Source organism: Coturnix japonica, chromosome 19, assembly GCF_001577835.2.
Source record: "Coturnix japonica isolate 7356 chromosome 19, Coturnix japonica 2.1, whole genome shotgun sequence".
NCBI classification, from domain to species: Eukaryota; Metazoa; Chordata; class Aves; order Galliformes; family Phasianidae; genus Coturnix; species Coturnix japonica.
In genome coordinates this window covers 5676174-5692759 of record NC_029534.1, presented here as the reverse complement: position 1 = coordinate 5692759, position 16586 = coordinate 5676174, and the positions used below count along the sequence as shown (strand labels likewise).

The window sequence follows — 16586 nt, the reverse complement described above, 5'->3', positions numbered from 1 at the left end:
AGGGACATGATCAGTGGGCATTGTGGGATTGGCTGGGGATGGACTTGGGGAATCTGAAGGGTCTTTTCCAACAATTCTGAGATTTATGGCCTTCCACAACCTACTGACAGACTGTCCCAGCTGCCCAATACAACATCTGTGTGGCAGCCAAATAGAAACAAGAACCTGTTAAGTACACACAAGGTCAGAAAGTGCTCTGACACCAGCCTGTTCCAAGAGCACAACCACAGTAACACACCCAGCCCTGCACATTCAGCTCATCCCAAAGCTCCATAAGCACTAATACCAGCTGAAGCAGGGAGATGGGAGATAAAGGCCAGCAGGGATTTTGCTCTCAGAACTCAGACAGACACCAATACCAAGGCTGAGGTTCAGCCTCAATGTGTGTGAGCCGCAGCCACTCGGTTTTAAACGGCACTGAGAGAGCTCAGCGTTACCAACAGGCCCACAGCACAGCGGGGCTGCCCCTCATCTCACAACGACGAGCGGCCGAGGCCAAGCACGGGCCCGGCCCCGCACAGTAAGAGCCCGGCAGCCCGTTACCGGCAGCCCGTTACCGGCGGCCCCTCCGCTCCCGGCCCCGCAATGAGCGGCTCCCTCATCCCCGCACCTGCTCGATGGCGGCCTGCACGGCGGGGCCCAACTCCAGCGCCGCCTCCAGCCCGGCCGTCAGCTCCAGCTCGTCCTCCTCCATGGCGCCGCGCCGCTTCCGGGCCGCGGGGCACGCTGGGATACTGGAGACCGAGCGGAGCCTCGTGCCGGGCTGTGGGCGTGGCCTATAGAAAAGCCGCGTCTCCAAAGTGGGCGCGGCTTCGTGCAGGGGGGCGTGGCTTCGTGCAGGGGGGCGTGGCTTCGTGCAGGGGGCGGTGCTTGTTGGGGCGGGGCTCCCGCCGACCGGTGCCGTGGTCCCGCGGCGGGCGGTGGCGGCAGCTCGGGCTCCATGTGGCGGACGTTGGTTGTGGCGTCCGCCTTCTTCCCGGGGCTGTTCGCTCTGTGTGTGCGGGCACTGCGATGGGCAGCGCCGGGATGGAGCATCAAGGACCGCGTCCTGCTCAGCGGAAGGTACGGGAGCGGCGGGGAACGGAGGGATGGGCCCTAACCCGGTTGGCTCTGACCCGGTTGGTTCTGACCCGGTTGGCCCTGACTCGGTTCCCATCTGCTGTTTGCAGGCTGGTGTCGACTGTGCAGGCCACGATGGCCACGGTGTCGGGCCTGACCGTAGTGCTAAGCTGCCGGGATGTGGTGAACGACAGGTAACGGGGCGGGGGGACCTTCCTGCCCTCCGGGGTCAGTGCGGGAAACACATAGAAAACGGTCCCGAGGGAGTAACGGGACCGTGCGGGAGGCGGAGGGAGCGCGGAGTGCAGCATCTCCGGCCCTGGGGATGGAGGAGGCCCGGTGACAATGGAGCGGAATGGGGCAGCTCCCGCTTCCTGCGCACTGAGCAGCCCGGGATGAGAAATCACTGCTGGGAAAAGGAGATGAAATGGGGGAGCTCAGCGGGCCGGGCTGTGTGTGCTGCTGGTGGGGACGGAACGACACCGATGGCGTCTAAGAACGGCAGAGCTGGAGGTGGGGTGGTACCCGGCTGTGCAGGGTCCCGTTGCTGCGGCAGTGTTGGACTCAGCCCCACGCGGTACCAATAGGGCAGATGAGAAGCCCCAGCCCGGCTGCTAATAAGGCTGGTGGCTCTGTGCAAAAGCGTGACCCGAGCCCCAGATTTCCTTTGAATCTGGACGAGCTGCAGCTCCACGCTCAGCAGGGGAGGGCTCAGAATGGCAGCGGGACAGGAAGCACCACGAAGGCTGCCAGCTTATTGACACAGGCAGAGCCGTCACATTGCTGGCACTGCCTCTGCCCTCCAAAACCCTCTGAGCGGTGTCTGCTCAGCCCTCCTGCTCTGCATCTCCAATAGCATTCAGAGCAGGAACACGTGCAGGGGAATCTCTCTGGGATGGCAGGAGGGCAATGGAAGGTTCGCTGGGCCCCGAGCAACGTTTCTCCAGCAGCAGTTCCCTACCAGCCCTATTCACGTGGTGTTTTCTGAGGCTTCCTGCAGAGCAGGGGTTACAGCTGCCACATTGTGCAACTGGGATTCCGACATTCTTTGGGAACAGGCATCTGCGTGCAATTATTTCCCAACAGACAAAACGTCTCCCAGGGATTTATTGCCGCTATTACAAGCTTTGCACTTCACTCTCCAAAGCCTGGGCATCTTTCATTAACTCAGCTTTCTGGGTGTGTTACACTCACTCACCTGGGTGGGCAGCTGACACAGACGGTCACGGTGTTGTTCCTACCATCAGCTCCGGATGCAGGGCGTAGGGCACAGAGGATTACCTGCAGCAGATGAGCACTGATCTGGGGAGGTGCCACGGCCCCAGCAAACACCTGCCCCAGGCTCAGGGTGCTCCTCACCTCGTGCTGTTTGCACTGTGGCTTTGCTCCTGATGCAGGGTTAATTGCATGGCTCGGGCAGGCACTGAATGGCACTGACTCGATAAAGGCAGCCGTGCCCCACTCAGTGCCTGCACTCAGGAATCACCCATTGTTCTGTTGCTGTTTCACATAGCTTTCCTCTGGGATGGCTGAGCTGAGGCTCCTTGTCCAGATAAACCCACCGAACTCATTGATCACAGAGTTAAGGCTGGAAAAGACTAAATGGATTAAGTCCAACCCCACTGTGCCCAGTGACCATATCCCTCAGTGCCACATCCCCACAGTTCCTGAACACCTCCAAGGATGGGGTCTCCCCCCTTCCCTAAGCAGCTGTGCCACTACCTGAACACTCTTCCTGAGAATAAATTATCCTGATATTCAACCTGAACCTCCCCTGGCACACAGTGTGAGAACATTACCTTGTGGGCTTCCCAGACCCATTGCTACACCTCTGTGCTCTCCCTCCTTAGGCACTGGTTGGCTGTGGAATACGTCTGGGTCCTGGTTCCCTACATGACTTATGACATCTACGTCATGTACCTCTGCCACTGGCACAAGAGCCAAGAGAAAGGCATAGTAGAGAGGAAGCACTCGCTGACCAGTGTGTGGAGCTTCCTCCTGCAGGACCGGCTGATGGTCACCCACCACCTCTTCATCCTCATCGTGCTCACCCCTATCACCCAGGTGAGGGCCAGGCATGGATGTTGTGAACCCAGACAGGTGGGAGCCCAACACTGAGCTGCCTGGGGGGATTGTGAGATTAAGGTTGGAAAAGACCTCTAAGATCACCAAGCCCAACCCCAGCTCACCCCCACCATGCCCACTAATTATATTCCACAATGTCACATCTCCCTGTTTCATGAACGCCTCCAGGGCAAGGAACTGACATCAGCTGATACCAAATACATTGACCAAGAGGAAGCTTTCCTCAAGCTGTGTGTGTTGGATCTGTGCCTGTTACTTGGCTGGCATCACAGTCAACACCATTTCAGCTGAGTTTGGAAAGCATCTCTGCCTGCCAGGAGATGTGGAGGTGCTCAGTATCAGCTCCCAGCTAACCTGAAAGCAGCAAGATCCATTAGCAGAGCCTTGTATATGAAACATGTCACAGTGGGGAAGGTCCCGTGCTTACTCTTGTTATTTGCAGCACTTCAGGGGAGAGCTGGGGGATTTCTTCGTGGGCTGCATCTTCACAGCAGAGCTGAGCACTCCTTTTGTATCGCTGGGCAAAATCCTCATGCAGGTATGTGAGGAGGGTGGGTGCCATGGGGTGGGTGCCTGGGTCACTGCTGCCTCCAGGGGACTCTGGGAGCCTGCACCCCTTCCCCACCCCAGGATCCCCCCCTTGCACTGCTCACACAGCACTCACCCTATGCTCGCCTTCTTCCTTTCCCAGCTGAAGATGCAGGACACGCTGCTGCACAAGGTGAACGGGATCCTCATCCTGGTGACTTTCTTCCTCTGCCGTATTCTCCTCTTCCCCTTCATGTACGCAGCCTATGGCAGGCAGATGGGAATCCCTGTTTACATGGTGCCTTTCCGCATCCCCCTGCACTGCAACATAGCCAACGCCTCCCTCATCGCCCCGCAGCTCTACTGGTTCACACTCATCTGCCGCAAAGCCGTCCGCCTCTACGGCAGCTCACCTGCTGACAAGAGCAGGTAATGGCTGGCGGAGCACGAGGGCTGGAGAAGGGTTGTTCCCCCCCACAGCTCTTCTGCCTGCAAAGTCAGAGCTGCAGGAACCATCGTGGGAGCACAGCAGCATCGATGCCATGAGGCAGCCCTGCTGTCAGCAGTGCTGGTCTCAACTAGGGGGACTTTCCTCCCACGCTGCTCCTGCACCTTGAGCAAGGAAGAGGTCTCCCCATAAGCATAACATTCCTTCTAGGGTTCAATGCTGCAGCACCAAACTAATGGTTACATGAGAAGGGACTGTTACAGATCCCTCATCTTTCAGAGCTGATGGCAGCACAGAGTGAGGCACTGCACAAAGGATCTCATGGAGTGGATGCAGCAGTGTAGGCGATGCTGGAGCATGCCCAGCCCCAAGCAGCAGTGCTGGGGATGTGGGAGCTGCGTGCTGTCCCTGCTGGGCTCAGATCTGCTCCTCCAGCAGGGAGCAAAACCAGGCCCTGTGATTCTGCACAGCCTGTTCCCCAATGGTGCCTTTACACTACAGTTGCATTCAGCTTCTGACTTGCCCACACCTTGCTGCTGCTGGGCTCAAGCTTACTTAGGACTCTCCACTTAACTCGAAGGGGATTTTCAGTACCACTGTGATGTCTGTGGCTGACAGGGAGTAGGGCAGCTCTGGAGCCCCAGCAGGATCCAAGGATTGGTTGCACTCTGTCAGAGCAAGCCAGGCAGGCAAGAGCCATCACTGAAGGGCAGGAGATTGCAAAGTCCCTATCCCACCAACACAGAGCCCTTCTATGGCAGGTGATGGCTGGTTTCAACCCCCTTGCCTGGCTGCAGTTGCATAAGGGGATGGGTTCATCTGCCTCATTACCTCTATCAGGTAACTGAAAGCCCAACATGTTTCCTTGCCCCTGCTCTCCCTTCAGCTGACACCAGCAGCACTCTGGGTACAGCCTGAGCTCCAGCTCTGTCCTTCCTGCCCCATCCTGGTCCCCTACAAAGGGAGACCTGCCTGAACCTGGCAGGGAAGGAACTGCTCAGTGCGTGAGGAACCAGCACCACCAGCAGACATACACAAACTGGACAGGTGCCCTTCTTTCTCTGAACACAGCATAAAACTGAGCAGCCAGGTCCTCCCCACAGCCTCCTGCACAAGCCTGGAGTTTCCTCTGTTCCAGAGCATCCAGCTGCACCAGCAGTTGATAGACCAGCACCCACTCTGTGCCTTTCATTCTGTCTAAAAGCTAAAAAGGATGGCTGGAAGGGGCCCAGGCTGGGAGAACCATTTCTTCTGGGTGTCAGATCTTGTCCCAGCCATGGCTGTACAGGCTGGAAAGAATAATAATGATTTTACAAAAGCCTCTTCCAGCACGCAGTCGGTTATTGCACAAGCACTACTGTTACATTAACCATTGAGACAAGCTGCTGTTATAAACCGCTTGCTACCCATTGCAAATATTTGTATATTGCTGTTTTTATTACAGATAATGTGCCTTATGTAAAGACAGTCACTGAGGCATCTCAGTTTGCACTAACACTGCCCTATTTACTACTGTACCTATCAGAAGAGATCAATAAAGACTTCTTTCTTGAGTCACACCACCGGATGCCTCCCTCCCACGTGCCATTCATTGCTGGGTGGGGAGGCATTTAGGCAGCAGTTTGCCACTGTGCACCCACCCTGGGGCAGCAGCCCACACCTATTGCCCAAGGTGCCTGCTCATCCCGCAGAGCATCCTGCTTTGGCACAAACAGCAGTGCAGCCACAGCGAGGAGAGGACAGCCTGACAGAAGTACTTTCCTGGTGCCAGAGGCTTTTTGTGAGCACAGTGAAACTCCAGACCAATATTAAGCAAGGTTGGGGCCAAGGGACTGAGCTCGCAGCAGCAGTAGTTGTGTCTACAGCTGTTTATGTGGCTGCTTTGCTGTTTAGACAGGTTTGGAGGGAACAGAGCAGGGAAGAAATTAGTTCAAAAGTGAAAAATAGATGAGGTTTATTACGGATCTTACAGTTTTCCACATAGTGGTCCCTTGCAGCAGGGTCAGTGCTCTCCTGATTCTCCCTTCGGCTCTTCGTGCTGTCCCTGGCCAAGCAGGCTGCCCTAAGCACCCAGCTTGCTGAGCTTCTGCAGGAGGGGGCTGCGCAAAGCCTTGTCACTGATATTGTCAGTGATGGACTCCAGGAAATGCTTCTCATTGGCTCTCCTCAGTACGTTGCTGGGGGACGTATCAGCAGAACTGAATACCTCATACTGAGAGAGGACCTCCAAGGCCACCACCACCAGCGGCTCACTACACTCACTGTCTGGAGGCAGCATGGCTGCAATGTGCAGGAGGTGGCAAAACACCTGGATGCAGACAAAGGACACCTCCTCCCCGGAGCTCCTGTGCTCAGCAGGGTGCAAGGGGGGCCCTGTGGTGCTCTTGATGGAGCTCAGCAGGTCTGTGAGGCTGCTGCAGTACAGTTGGACCACATGGAGCCAAGCCTGTGGTGGCAACCAGTTGGAACAGCTGGAGCTGCAGAGGAGCTGGAAGCCCCGCAGGAAGAGCACGGAGAGCTGGAGGTAGCAGGCAAATGGCCGGAGGTTCAGCAGGGGCATGTACTGCACATACTCCAGTGTGTACGGCACGTGCAACACTTGCCTCTCCAGCAGGTTTGTGACCACATGCACAAGCCTCTTCCATTCACCGTGGCTGCACCAAGGGAGGACCTGTATGAGGGCCACCAGGAAGCCTTTGCTGAAGAGATTCACTTCCTCGGGGTTGTCCACGTTGACCATGAGGAGTGAGAGCATCGTCTCTCTGAGCTCAGTGGACACACAGCAGCACTCCATCCATGCCAGCAGTCCACTGCCCGGCCCGTAGGCTGGCAAAGGCTGGGATGTCCATTCATCTTCAGGGAATGTGCAGATCTCAAATAGCGTCGCTGGGACCTCATTCTTGAAGTGGTCTCCATAAAACTTCTTCAGTCGGAGACCAATGGTCCAGTCCAGCGATGCCACCTTCCTGTGAAGCCAGGCCAGAGACTGGACCCAAACCTCTGGGGAGGAGGCAGTTTCTGGAGTCACGACCTCACAGAGCTGGCTGAGGACACTCAGCACCAGGTCTTTGATCTCCAGGGATGGGAAGAGCTGGTCCTTAGGCTGATGCCAGTACTTTGTGTAGCCATCTAGAAGCTTGCAGAGGCTGAGGAGAAGTGGGAACGGGTGGCAGGACTTGATCCAGTGCTCTTCTGGGTAGGACCGTATTCCCAAAACTTTACTGAGGATCTGCAGGCTCAGCTCAATTTGAGCACAGTCTGATTTCAAATAGGGAAGGACAAAAGCTTTGGTCACTTCTGCAGGTGATACGAGTGGGGCAGCTGAACTTGGCTGCAGGAGAAAGGCCAAAAACTCAAGAAACTGTTCCTCCTCCCTTGCAGAGGAAAGCTTTTCCCATGCTGCCTCCTTCAGGCACCGTACCACCAGGCTGCCTGGACCATCATGAGTCTCCAGGAAGCTCAGAGCTGGGAAAGAGCAGAGGATTTGCGCCAGGAACTGATGTGCTCCTAGGTTGACTACAGCAAGACTACAAATCTGCTTCACAGTGGCCTCAGGGTGCAGCAGAGCAAGCCTAGCCACAGCAGCCACAGCCCTGGTAATGCCTTCATCAGATAAGCTTTTAGTGATCTGGTTGAAAGTCACATTGAGGTCCTCCTGGAACCCATCCATGACAACCTGCAAGTTCAGGGAGAGCCCTGGCCCACCCCAAGCCTCCAGGACACCCGAGATCACTTTGTTTTTGTCTGTTAATGGAAGCTCACTGTAACACTCCACAATGGCTTTGATCATTTGCATCTGCATCTCCCGGGCCTCACGGCCTTCACAGGATGTGGCAAAGTTCACCAGAGTCTCCAGCAATTTCCAAACCAGCTCTGGTTTCTGGAAAAGAACCTTGTTTTTCACAAGGCAGTCAACCCAGCCCTTTGAAAAGGCCCAGGTCTTTTCAGAAGCAAAAATGGAGCACACTTCCATGTGCCGGTGCAGCTTTTGCTCAATGATTATCATGGCAACTGAGGATTCAAGGCTGGTGTCCAAATCCTTGTTCTTCTGGGTGGTGCTGATCTCTGTGAGAAAGCCATCAACTGTCTGTGCCAGTTGTAATGCAACACGCATCTCATCCTCACTCAGGTCTCCAGTCTCAGAGAAGCGAACCAGGATCTTCCTGAAGGTGGAAAGAGTATCAAGGAGCCAGTAGCTCTCATAGCATTGATTCTCTGAGCTGTTCAGGACACCCCGCAGCTCCTCTCCCCAGGCACACAACAAGCTGTGAAGAAAGTCCAAGCCAGCTATGAGTTCTTCATGCGACAGCTTGGCCATGGATGAGAAGCTCATGGTCCTCTCAGCTTCCTTCACTTTCTCATCCAGCTCGCTGTGGTGGTGCTGGCTTTCAGTGTCACTGCTCCAGAGGCCGACCACTGAGCTGACCTTGGCCAGGTACTCTGCAACAGGGAGGGGGCTGCCCTGTGGCTTCAGCTCGGTGAACACAGACAGCAGCTCCACCAGGTTGCCCAGGGCGTAGCACTTCATGCGGGGTGAGGTGATGCTGCCGTAGCTTTGCTTTAACCCCTCTATGAGGACCCCAAGCAGGCTGTCTGCAGCAGGAGGGCCATTCAGAGAGCTGGGGTCCCCCTTGAACCTCTTTGGGGGCTGCAAGCCGTCATCCAGAGCGCACTCACAGCCGTGCTCACGCACCAGGGAGCCGAATGCAGCCACCGTGCTGTCCTCCGGATCCGGCTGTTGTCTCAGCGCCTCCCACCACACATCCATGAGCAATGTGACATCCGACGGGGCCGTCTCGTGGCTGACATATTGCACCAGGTGCCGCAGCTCAGCCCGGCTCACGTCGGGGGGCAGCGCCAGCAGTAACTGCACGAAGAGCCGGGGAGCGCCCAGGGCCTTCACCAGCTCGAAGAGAACGGTGCGGTTCACGTCGGGGATCATCGCTCCCACGGAGAAAAAGGCGTCTTCCTTCCACTCCTGGTCCAGGGAGGCGGCGGGCGGGGCGGGCAGAAGCACCTTGGCCCACACGATGGCCACGGCCTCCTTCTTCCACAGCCCGTGCTGCCGCGGTGAAGGGCAGCGGGCCCCGATCTCCCTCAGCGCGTCGGTGATGGGCGGCCCGACGAGCGGCCATTCGGCTTTGAGCAGCTCCCTCAACGGCCGCGGCTGCAGGAGCCTGGAGGCCAGCAGGAAGCCGCCGTGCAGGATGGCGGTCTCCTCGCACACGCCCCACGGCCCGACCCGCTCCCCGCTGCCCGGCTCCATGGCGGCCAACGGAGCAGACAACGCAGCCCGCGCTCCGCTCCGGCAGAGCAGGCGGCCGCCGCGATCCCACAGCGCCCCCTGGCGGAGCGGAGGTGTCTGCCCCCGGCTGGAAGGACGCTGCGCACACAGCCGCGCGGTGCTTCTATTCACATAAAATTGCATAAAATTCACATAAAATTGCATAAAATTCACATAAAAATTTATTCACATCAAGGCTCATTTCCAACAACGGCATCACCGTCAGCACTGATCCGACCCCGACTCATTGACTGCATCAACGCCAAAGCAACACCGGCACGTCGAGAACTGTTCCCATTTAGACTATTCATTGCAGGCATTGCTAATGCTGCTGCTTTTCATCAAGAGATCAATAACGAGCAGCCTGACCGACAGCACCGGGCACTGCAGCTGCTGCTACCACACCAATCTCAGCCCTGCGCTGCAGTCAGGACGGCTACAGCTCATTCATGACAGATCTGGATACTTTAATCAACCTGGCAACTTCTCCTTCAAGTGCAACCGCACTAGGAGGCATTCACCTGCAGCTCCAGCGTTGGAAGCCACGTGCCCAACATCCTCCCTGCTTTACACTCACGTCTGAAGTTGCACCTGATATTTGATTGAAAATAAAGAGGAGCTTGAAATGAAAGAGATACAAGCTGAAAAGGAACCAACAGAACAGCATGGGACGTGACTGAGCCCTCCCATGGGATGGACAGCACAGCTCAGATGAAAACCAAGGCATGATGACCTGCCAGCCCAGCTCCTCCTCCAGCTATGCAGACACCTTCTTCATATTCCGGGCAGCAAACCACGTGTCGCTCTTGTCAGCTGCCATGGCCTGAACAAAGGAAAATAGGAGCATGTTTGGCTGACTCAGCTGCCATTCCAAACACTGAGCTGCCCACTTTCACCACCCTGCCCCACAACAACAGGCTGATTATCAGGCTCTATAATCCAGGGGGAAAGCCAGCCTGATGAAGAAACTGTTTCTTGTATATTAGTAATGAAAACAGGCACTGAAAGCTGCTCTGCTGCAAAGAATATTTGATTCCATGGGCGGCTGTGATCAGGATGAAAACAAAAGACAGATCATTACTTACATCATCCAACAGTTTGCCACCATTGGGATCCACCTTGGACAGATCTCGAAATGCTTCATCTCCCACAAAACAGATTTCATGGCCATCCTAAACCCAATTCAACAGCAGGTCAGGCAGATAAACAGGAAAGAGACATTGATTTTATTACTGTTTCTGATGCTACTCACAGGATCAGCCAAAATGACCACTTGCACTGTAGCTTTGCCAGGTGTGTCCAAGCTAACCAGAGGCGTTAAAATCTTCTGGTTCTCCTTTTTCATCAGTGCTTCAATGTTTGGCAACTTAAAGAGAAAACAAATAACATCAGCCTCAGTCAGGTGAAGCCAGGGCATATTCAGGCTGTTCTCATTTATAGTTTCCTGCTATCTGCAACTTCATTGCATTCCCACTGTGAGAAATGTAAACTAAGGATCTGATCAGCGTTACTTTGATCATCTCTGAGAGATTTGGCTGATAGCAGACAGGTATCTCCTAGTACTCAGCAGGATGATGAGAGGGATAAGGAAAGCAGGATTATTACCTCTTCTTTGGCACAGGAAAAGGCAATCCTTCCAAACGCTGTTCCATGATCCACTGCTCCTCCAACAGCCTTCAGCTCCAGCCTACACTGAAGGAAAACAAGAAAGCCTAACTAACTTGCATGGAATGCTGCTCTCAGTGCCATGTTTGCTCCAGCTTTAGTCAAAATCCCCAGAGAAAACCATAGCTTTTGGTTAAAAAAATAATTAAAAAGCAGTTAAATAAAAGCATGCAGGCTCTGCAGTGCACAATTGTTCCTATCATAAGATTTAGATCCTGTTTTCATGAAATGAGAGCTTTCTATGAGGTGACTCTTAAAGGACTGGAGGGCTTTCTACAGAACTAACCTGGTTATCTGCATAGCCCAGCAAAGCCCTCTGTTTTTCTTCATCCTTCTCATATATTTTCATCCCAAGCAAATGAGACCAGTAATGAACAGACTTGTGCAGATCGGAGACACCCAAGGTTACCTTCAGCACAGGATCTGTAGGAGTGCAGTAAACGGAGAACAGTTCCAAGATAAATCACAGTTTTAAACACATAGTTTTATAATCTTGAGAAGAAAAGTAATAAAGAAATAACAATACAGGCCCTGTTTCCTAAAACACCATGGAGACAAATGCACATCCAATTGTAATTCCCAACTTGTAAAGATCTTCTGGACACAAATAAGATTGTGTGTATGTTTCACCTTGTTTTTTCTGTTCCTTGTCTTCCAAGTAGAACTTGTATCCACCTGGGGCTTCAGTTTCAAACACACCAATTGTGACTTCTTTGAGGGGCCACCCCATCTTCTTAGCATTGCTCACAGCCTGGCTGGACACCAGGGTTATGCCCTGCCAAGGACAGAAAAGACAACGCTAAATTCACTGGTGCAACAACAGCTGAGAAGCCACCTCCCCAGCAAGGCAAAAACCAAATGAATAAGTAATAACAAATGTCTGTTTCTGTACAGCACGATACTTCTTAGCTGACCATTCCAAGTTAAATCTGCCAACAAACACACAGCAACCACAGACAGAGAAATGCTAAAGGAGGCATTTCCATGATCCTACATGAACACAAAGCTCCTCTACCTTTTGCTCTTCCAGCTTAGGGACAGCTAAAATGTAGGAATAAGAAGAGTTCAAGGAATCAAACAGTATTAAAGAAAAATCTGTTATAAGCTATATAATGAAGAGACTCCTAACGAGAAAATAAAAGCACTTATCATTATAAGGTTTTGTTGAACTGGATGCATACCAGAAAGTCATTGCCAAGGCGATACTCTCCAATACCATAGTTGTAAGTCAACTCCGCAACAAAGTGGTTGTCTTCTGGCCCATAGCCCACCATTGTTTTGCTCCATTTTCCATCGTAAGGTCTAGAAGATATTTATTCAGAATGAATATGAGAAACAAACACCAAGAGATACAACCATGTATTATAGAATCATAGAATTACACAGGTTGGAAAAGACCTTGAAGATCATCAAGTCCAACTGCAGCCTAACCATTGTACCCCAGAACATCAATTCAAATGGCACAGCCAACCTGGCAGCTCCCACTTGGAAGGAGCTTAGAGAGACACTAAGGGAGAGTTACTGGGGCTGTTGTGGTTAAAGCTGTAGAATCACAGCATCATTCAGGTGGGAGAAGATAACAGAGATCCCCAGATCCAACCCCAACAGTTCTATTCTGGAGGCTCAGTATTAGAACACAATACAGCCACATAAGTGCTGAATGCAAACCCCACACTGACACCAAGCAAACCCCGCGCTGACACAGGAATGGCCCCGCTGGCTCCACGGGGGGTTGTTTTAATCCTGTGTGGATTCACGCATAAAATAACGGGGCAGAACTGGGAGGTGCCTTATGGGAAGCGAGCAGTTCAGGCGATGCACTCACCCATTGCAGCTGGCCTTACAGCCCTCCTCGAACTCCTCGTGCCTCAGCACCTGAGATTCAAACACACACAGGTGTAACAGACCTGAGTTAAACACGGACATGTTACATCAGGCCGAGCTGGGGGCGATGCTGTCTCACAGAACAAACGCCATCCTGCCCGGTCCCACCCTCCCACAGCTCACTGTCTGCTCAGGGCTGAGGGTCGCTCTCCCTCTCAGCCCCCCCAACCCCGGTGCTCACGCTCATGCCCAGCAGCTCCCGATAGAACCGCGCGGTCTGCGCTCGGTCGCCGACTTTGAACACGAAGTGCAAGGGCCGCCGCGCCGCCATCTTGCCTCCTCCTTCTCCTCCTCCTCTCTCCGCCGCGCAGCCAGATGACGTCACAACATCCGACTTTCCCGCCGCGCATAGTGATGACGTCGGTAATACCGCGGCGCAGCTCTGACGTCGCGGATCAAGATGGCGGCGCTGAGTCGCGTCGTGCCGCTGTTGCTCCGTGCGCTGGCGGGGCCCGGCGGGGAGACCCCGGGGCGGCGCTGGGTGCGGGCGCTGAGGCGCAGCCCCGTGCGGGTGCTGCCCCCGCGGAAGGAGCGGGTTGAGGCGCAGCAGAAGCCCGTAGAGCACCATCCGCCCCAACCGGCTGTGGAGCGGGGCTCGGCCGGGCCCGGGCTGTGGTACGAGAAGGCGTCGCCCGGTGACAAGAGCCTGGGGTGAGATGTGATGGCGGCAGCGGCCCAACCCTGTGTGCCCCGGTGGCGCAGTGGTTAAGGACGCCACTTTGCAACACTGGAGGCCCGGGTTCGAATCCCCCTGTGGCGCAAGTGGTCGAAGTGCCGCTCTGCTACACACAGGCTCGAATCCCGGGGGTTGGACTCGGTGATCTCTAAGGTCCCTTCCAACTCGCACAAGACTGTGATACTGTGAACCCGCAGCGCTCCGCTCACCTTTATGCCTCCATTTCTCCGCAGAAAAGTGGTGACCATCGCGAAATCGCGGAGTTTCCGTGACCGCCACGGGAAGGTGCTGCTGGAGGGACACAGGCTGATCCGGGACGCGCTGGAGGCGGGCGCCGTGCCCAGGGCTTTGTTCTTCAGCACCGCCCTGCACCTGAGGGAGCTGCCGCCAGCACCGCTGAAAGGAGCCCGGCTGGTCAGGGTGAGGTTCGAGGACATCAAGTGCTGGTCCGACGTGGTCGCCCCACAGGGGATGAAGATGTCATGAGAATAGAGTGACAGCAGTGCTCATAGGATGCCATTCCATGGCTAATAAGTAGGTGGCAGCTGTCTTTGGCTTCTAGCAGCTCTGTCAATGTGTCAAACGCAGCATCAATCGACAGCTCCCTTTCATCGCACCTGCTGTGAGAGCTGTGAAAGCAGCTGCTGGAGTCATACAGTGCTAATGCTGGATTGTCACAGCACTGTCTCACACTCTGCTTTAGCTCTGCTGAGAAACAGTTCTCAGTGTGGAGCGACAAACTCTTCACAAATGTCCCTTAAGCAGTGTATCCAAAGATGGGCAATGGAGCTGTGCTGGGCCTGGAGCACAAGTCTGACTGGGAGCGGATACTAGGATGGTTCAGATCCCTTGGCCTCATGAGTGAGGTGTCACTGCTCTCTGCAGTGCCTTGAAAAGAGGTTGTAGTGAGGTGGGGGTTGGCCTCTGCTCCCAGGTAACAGCAATAGGAGGAGGGGATGGCCTCAAGTTGCACCAGGGGATGCTTAGGCAGGATATTAGGAATGTTATTCTCTGAAAGAGTGGTCAGGCGCTGGCACAGGCTGCTTCAGGAGGTGGGAGAGTCCCCATCCCTGGAGGCATTTGATAACCATGAAGATGAGGCACTGAGGAACATGGTTGAGGAGGCCTAGAGGGAATGAGGTGGGGCTGGACTTGCGGATCTTTGCGGTCTTTTCCTACCTTAATGATTCAGTGATTCCCTGAGGTTTTCTGCAGCACATCTACAGCTATGACAGCCAGCCCTCTCCTCGTGGTACATCACCCAAAGCTCATCAGCACTTTGTCTCCTCAGGGATCTTTTCCAAGCCTGACCATACCAAGATGTCCTACCCCACTGCCCAGCTGCCCATAATCCTCATCTGTGACAACATCCGGGATCCAGGAAACCTGGGGACTATTCTGAGATCTGCAGCAGGAGCAGGCTGTGAAAAAGTGCTGCTCACCAAAGGTAAGGGCCTTTCTCCCAGTGTTAGTTTGACATATCTCTGGGATAAGGCAGAGCTTAAAGATGATGTTCCATAGAATCTGTAAGCTGTGTCCAGCACAGACAGGTTCTGCTGTGTGAAGCGGCTCCTGAGTGCGTCTCTGGTGGAGCTGCTGCACTGTCACTGTTTTCCTCCCCTGTCTCAGGCTGTGTGGATCCATGGGAGCCAAAGGTGCTTCGTGCAGGTATGGGAGCTCACTTCCGTGTGCCCATTGTTGCCAATCTGGACTGGGAATCTGTTCCCAGCAACCTTCCTTCTGGTGTGCGGGTCTGTGTGGCTGACAACAAAGACCAAGGCATCCAGGCTGAGACAGAACCCACGTCCCAACGAGCTGGCAGGTCTGGCTCCCATTCTGGCAACCCAAAGGCTCCTGTAAAAGCCAAACATAAAGCTGCTCCCCCTGAATATGAGGATGAGGAGGGAACAGAGGGCATCTGCTCCTCGGAGCTTGCTGCACAGTGTTACTATGAGAACTGGATACAGTCCCCTGCGGCAGTTGTGGTTGGTGGAGAGACCCACGGCTTGAGCCCAGACGCGCTTCACCTTGCAGCCAGAACAGGTGGGAAGAGACTGGTCATCCCTGTGGTGCCTGGTGTGGACAGTTTGAACTCTGCTGTAGCTGCTGCCATAGTGCTGTTCGAAGGGAAGAGGCAGTTGCAGCAGAGGAGGCACAAGCAAGAAGATGAAAGGCAGAAGTTTCCATTAGTGGGATAAACTGCTGAGACTTGGGTGCTGAAGCATCACCCCTTTCCTTTGGCACTCCACAGGGAAATTAATTAATAAAAGAGCAGCCTGGTCTGTTGTTTGCTAAGAGAGTGTCAAATAGCTGTGCCTGCAGCTAGCCCCTCTTGCTCCGTGCTAGTGCAAGCAGAGCATAAGCTCCCCAACTTACCTGTGTGTGTGTGTGCGCTGAGGGTGGGATGAGGGACACAGCTTGCCCTGCGCCTCACCAGGAATGCTGCAGACAGGTGAGCAGAGCTGCATTCACACAAGATCCCATATAGCTGCTGTGGCAGTATTAGTGTCAGCCTGGCCAGGATGCTGCTGGCAAAGCATGTCATTCCTCCTGCAGCCCTTAGGCTGTGCAACCAGCAGTACTGCTCCTGGGGACAACAAGGAGCCACTGTACTTGTGGCTCCGGGTCAGGAATGCCTGATGGCTGCAGCTCCTGCCTGTGCTTACACAAACCCTGTGCCCTCATCAGGCGCACCACTGCGGTGCAGGGTAACTGAGCACCAGGAACTGCGCTGCTGCCAGGAGGTGGCAGTGCCTGCTCCATACAGAGAGCATGAGATGCTCAGCTCTGGCAGCTGGGCCTCAGCACTGATAAATTATGAATGAGGGACAGGAAGGGGGAGCTGCAGGCGCTGCTGCTCACTGTGAACTGAGGAGAATAAGACCTGGGGCCCTGTCCGTATCTCCTTGAGGACAGCAGTAACTTGCAGTAACACCCTCCCTAGATGCAGGACTGGG

At 54.6% G+C, this 16586-nt stretch overlaps 5 protein-coding genes across 8 annotated transcripts in view; 2 read left to right on the top strand and 3 right to left on the bottom strand.

The window, feature by feature from the left end:
- VPS53 (VPS53 subunit of GARP complex) overlaps positions 1-742 on the bottom strand; it is a 48206-nt gene extending 47464 nt beyond the window's left edge. The window contains exon 1 of the mRNA XM_015880699.2: positions 611-742. Coding sequence (XP_015736185.1) covers positions 611-694 — 84 coding nt within the window. The 5' untranslated portion in view covers positions 695-742. The remainder of the gene's footprint in view (positions 1-610) is intronic.
- A 118-nt stretch (positions 743-860) lies between these two features.
- On the top strand, positions 861-5682 carry TLCD3A (TLC domain containing 3A). The gene is made up of 5 exons (XM_015880768.2): positions 861-1062; positions 1170-1253; positions 2910-3123; positions 3587-3682; positions 3836-5682. Exons 1-5 carry the CDS (start codon positions 941-943, stop codon positions 4103-4105), a joined length of 786 nt encoding a protein of 261 aa, XP_015736254.1. The 5' UTR covers positions 861-940; the 3' UTR covers positions 4106-5682.
- On the bottom strand, positions 2151-9582 carry GEMIN4 (gem nuclear organelle associated protein 4). 2 transcript variants are annotated; one of them, XM_015880759.2, is made up of 4 exons: positions 6091-9582; positions 3809-3936; positions 2419-2647; positions 2151-2340 (listed from the first exon to the last, which is right to left on the bottom strand). In XM_015880759.2, the coding sequence occupies exon 1, from the start codon at positions 9567-9569 to the stop codon at positions 6183-6185; it is 3387 nt and encodes a 1128-aa protein (XP_015736245.1). In that variant the 5' UTR covers positions 9570-9582; the 3' UTR covers positions 2151-2340; positions 2419-2647; positions 3809-3936; positions 6091-6182. The 2 variants fall into 2 exon arrangements, with proteins under 2 accessions (XP_015736245.1, XP_032304245.1); XM_032448354.1 differs by having other exon boundaries at positions 3809-9582.
- Positions 9569-13280, bottom strand: GLOD4 (glyoxalase domain containing 4). The gene is made up of 9 exons (XM_015880767.1): positions 13135-13280; positions 12895-12944; positions 12251-12371; positions 11700-11844; positions 11356-11492; positions 11010-11096; positions 10657-10770; positions 10490-10576; positions 9569-10227 (listed from the first exon to the last, which is right to left on the bottom strand). Exons 1-9 carry the CDS (start codon positions 13222-13224, stop codon positions 10162-10164), a joined length of 897 nt encoding a protein of 298 aa, XP_015736253.1. The 5' UTR covers positions 13225-13280; the 3' UTR covers positions 9569-10161.
- Positions 13281-13321: 41 nt separating this feature from the next.
- On the top strand, positions 13322-15926 carry MRM3 (mitochondrial rRNA methyltransferase 3). Of its 3 annotated transcripts, XM_032448355.1 has the most exons (5): positions 13322-13604; positions 13863-14108; positions 14175-14251; positions 14921-15076; positions 15259-15926. In XM_032448355.1, the coding sequence occupies exons 1-5, from the start codon at positions 13354-13356 to the stop codon at positions 15825-15827; spliced, it is 1299 nt and encodes a 432-aa protein (XP_032304246.1). In that variant the 5' UTR covers positions 13322-13353; the 3' UTR covers positions 15828-15926. The 3 variants fall into 3 exon arrangements, with proteins under 3 accessions (XP_032304246.1, XP_015736251.1, XP_015736252.1); XM_015880765.2 differs by lacking the exon at positions 14175-14251 and having other exon boundaries at positions 13323-13604; positions 13863-14104; positions 14918-15076; XM_015880766.1 differs by lacking the exon at positions 14175-14251 and having other exon boundaries at positions 13353-13604; positions 13863-14049.
- The last annotated feature ends 660 nt before the right edge of the window (positions 15927-16586 follow it).

Bases quoted from the DNA above. Each gene is read 5' to 3' on its own strand.
- MRM3 (XM_032448355.1), top strand. From the start codon at position 13,354: ATGGCGGCGCTGAGTCGCGTCGTGCCGCTGTTGCTCCGTGCGCTGGCG. The intron at 13,605-13,862 runs GTGAGATGTGAT...ATTTCTCCGCAG, and splicing joins CCCGGTGACAAGAGCCTGGG to AAAAGTGGTGACCATCGCGA. The intron at 14,252-14,920 runs GTGAGAGCTGTG...TTGTCTCCTCAG, and splicing joins TCCCTTTCATCGCACCTGCT to GGATCTTTTCCAAGCCTGAC.
- GEMIN4 (XM_032448354.1), bottom strand. From the start codon at position 9,569: ATGCAATTTTATGTGAATTTTATGCAATTTTATGTGAATAGAAGCACC.
- GLOD4 (XM_015880767.1), bottom strand. From the start codon at position 13,224: ATGGCGGCGCGGCGGCCCTTGCACTTCGTGTTCAAAGTCGGCGACCGA. The intron at 11,493-11,699 runs GTGAAACATACA...GCACTCCTACAG, and splicing joins CAAGGAACAGAAAAAACAAG to ATCCTGTGCTGAAGGTAACC. The intron at 10,771-11,009 runs GTAATAATCCTG...TTTCTCTTTAAG, and splicing joins TTTCCTGTGCCAAAGAAGAG to TTGCCAAACATTGAAGCACT.
- TLCD3A (XM_015880768.2), top strand. From the start codon at position 941: ATGTGGCGGACGTTGGTTGTGGCGTCCGCCTTCTTCCCGGGGCTGTTC. The intron at 1,063-1,169 runs GTACGGGAGCGG...TGCTGTTTGCAG, and splicing joins CGCGTCCTGCTCAGCGGAAG to GCTGGTGTCGACTGTGCAGG. The intron at 1,254-2,909 runs GTAACGGGGCGG...CTCCCTCCTTAG, and splicing joins CGGGATGTGGTGAACGACAG to GCACTGGTTGGCTGTGGAAT.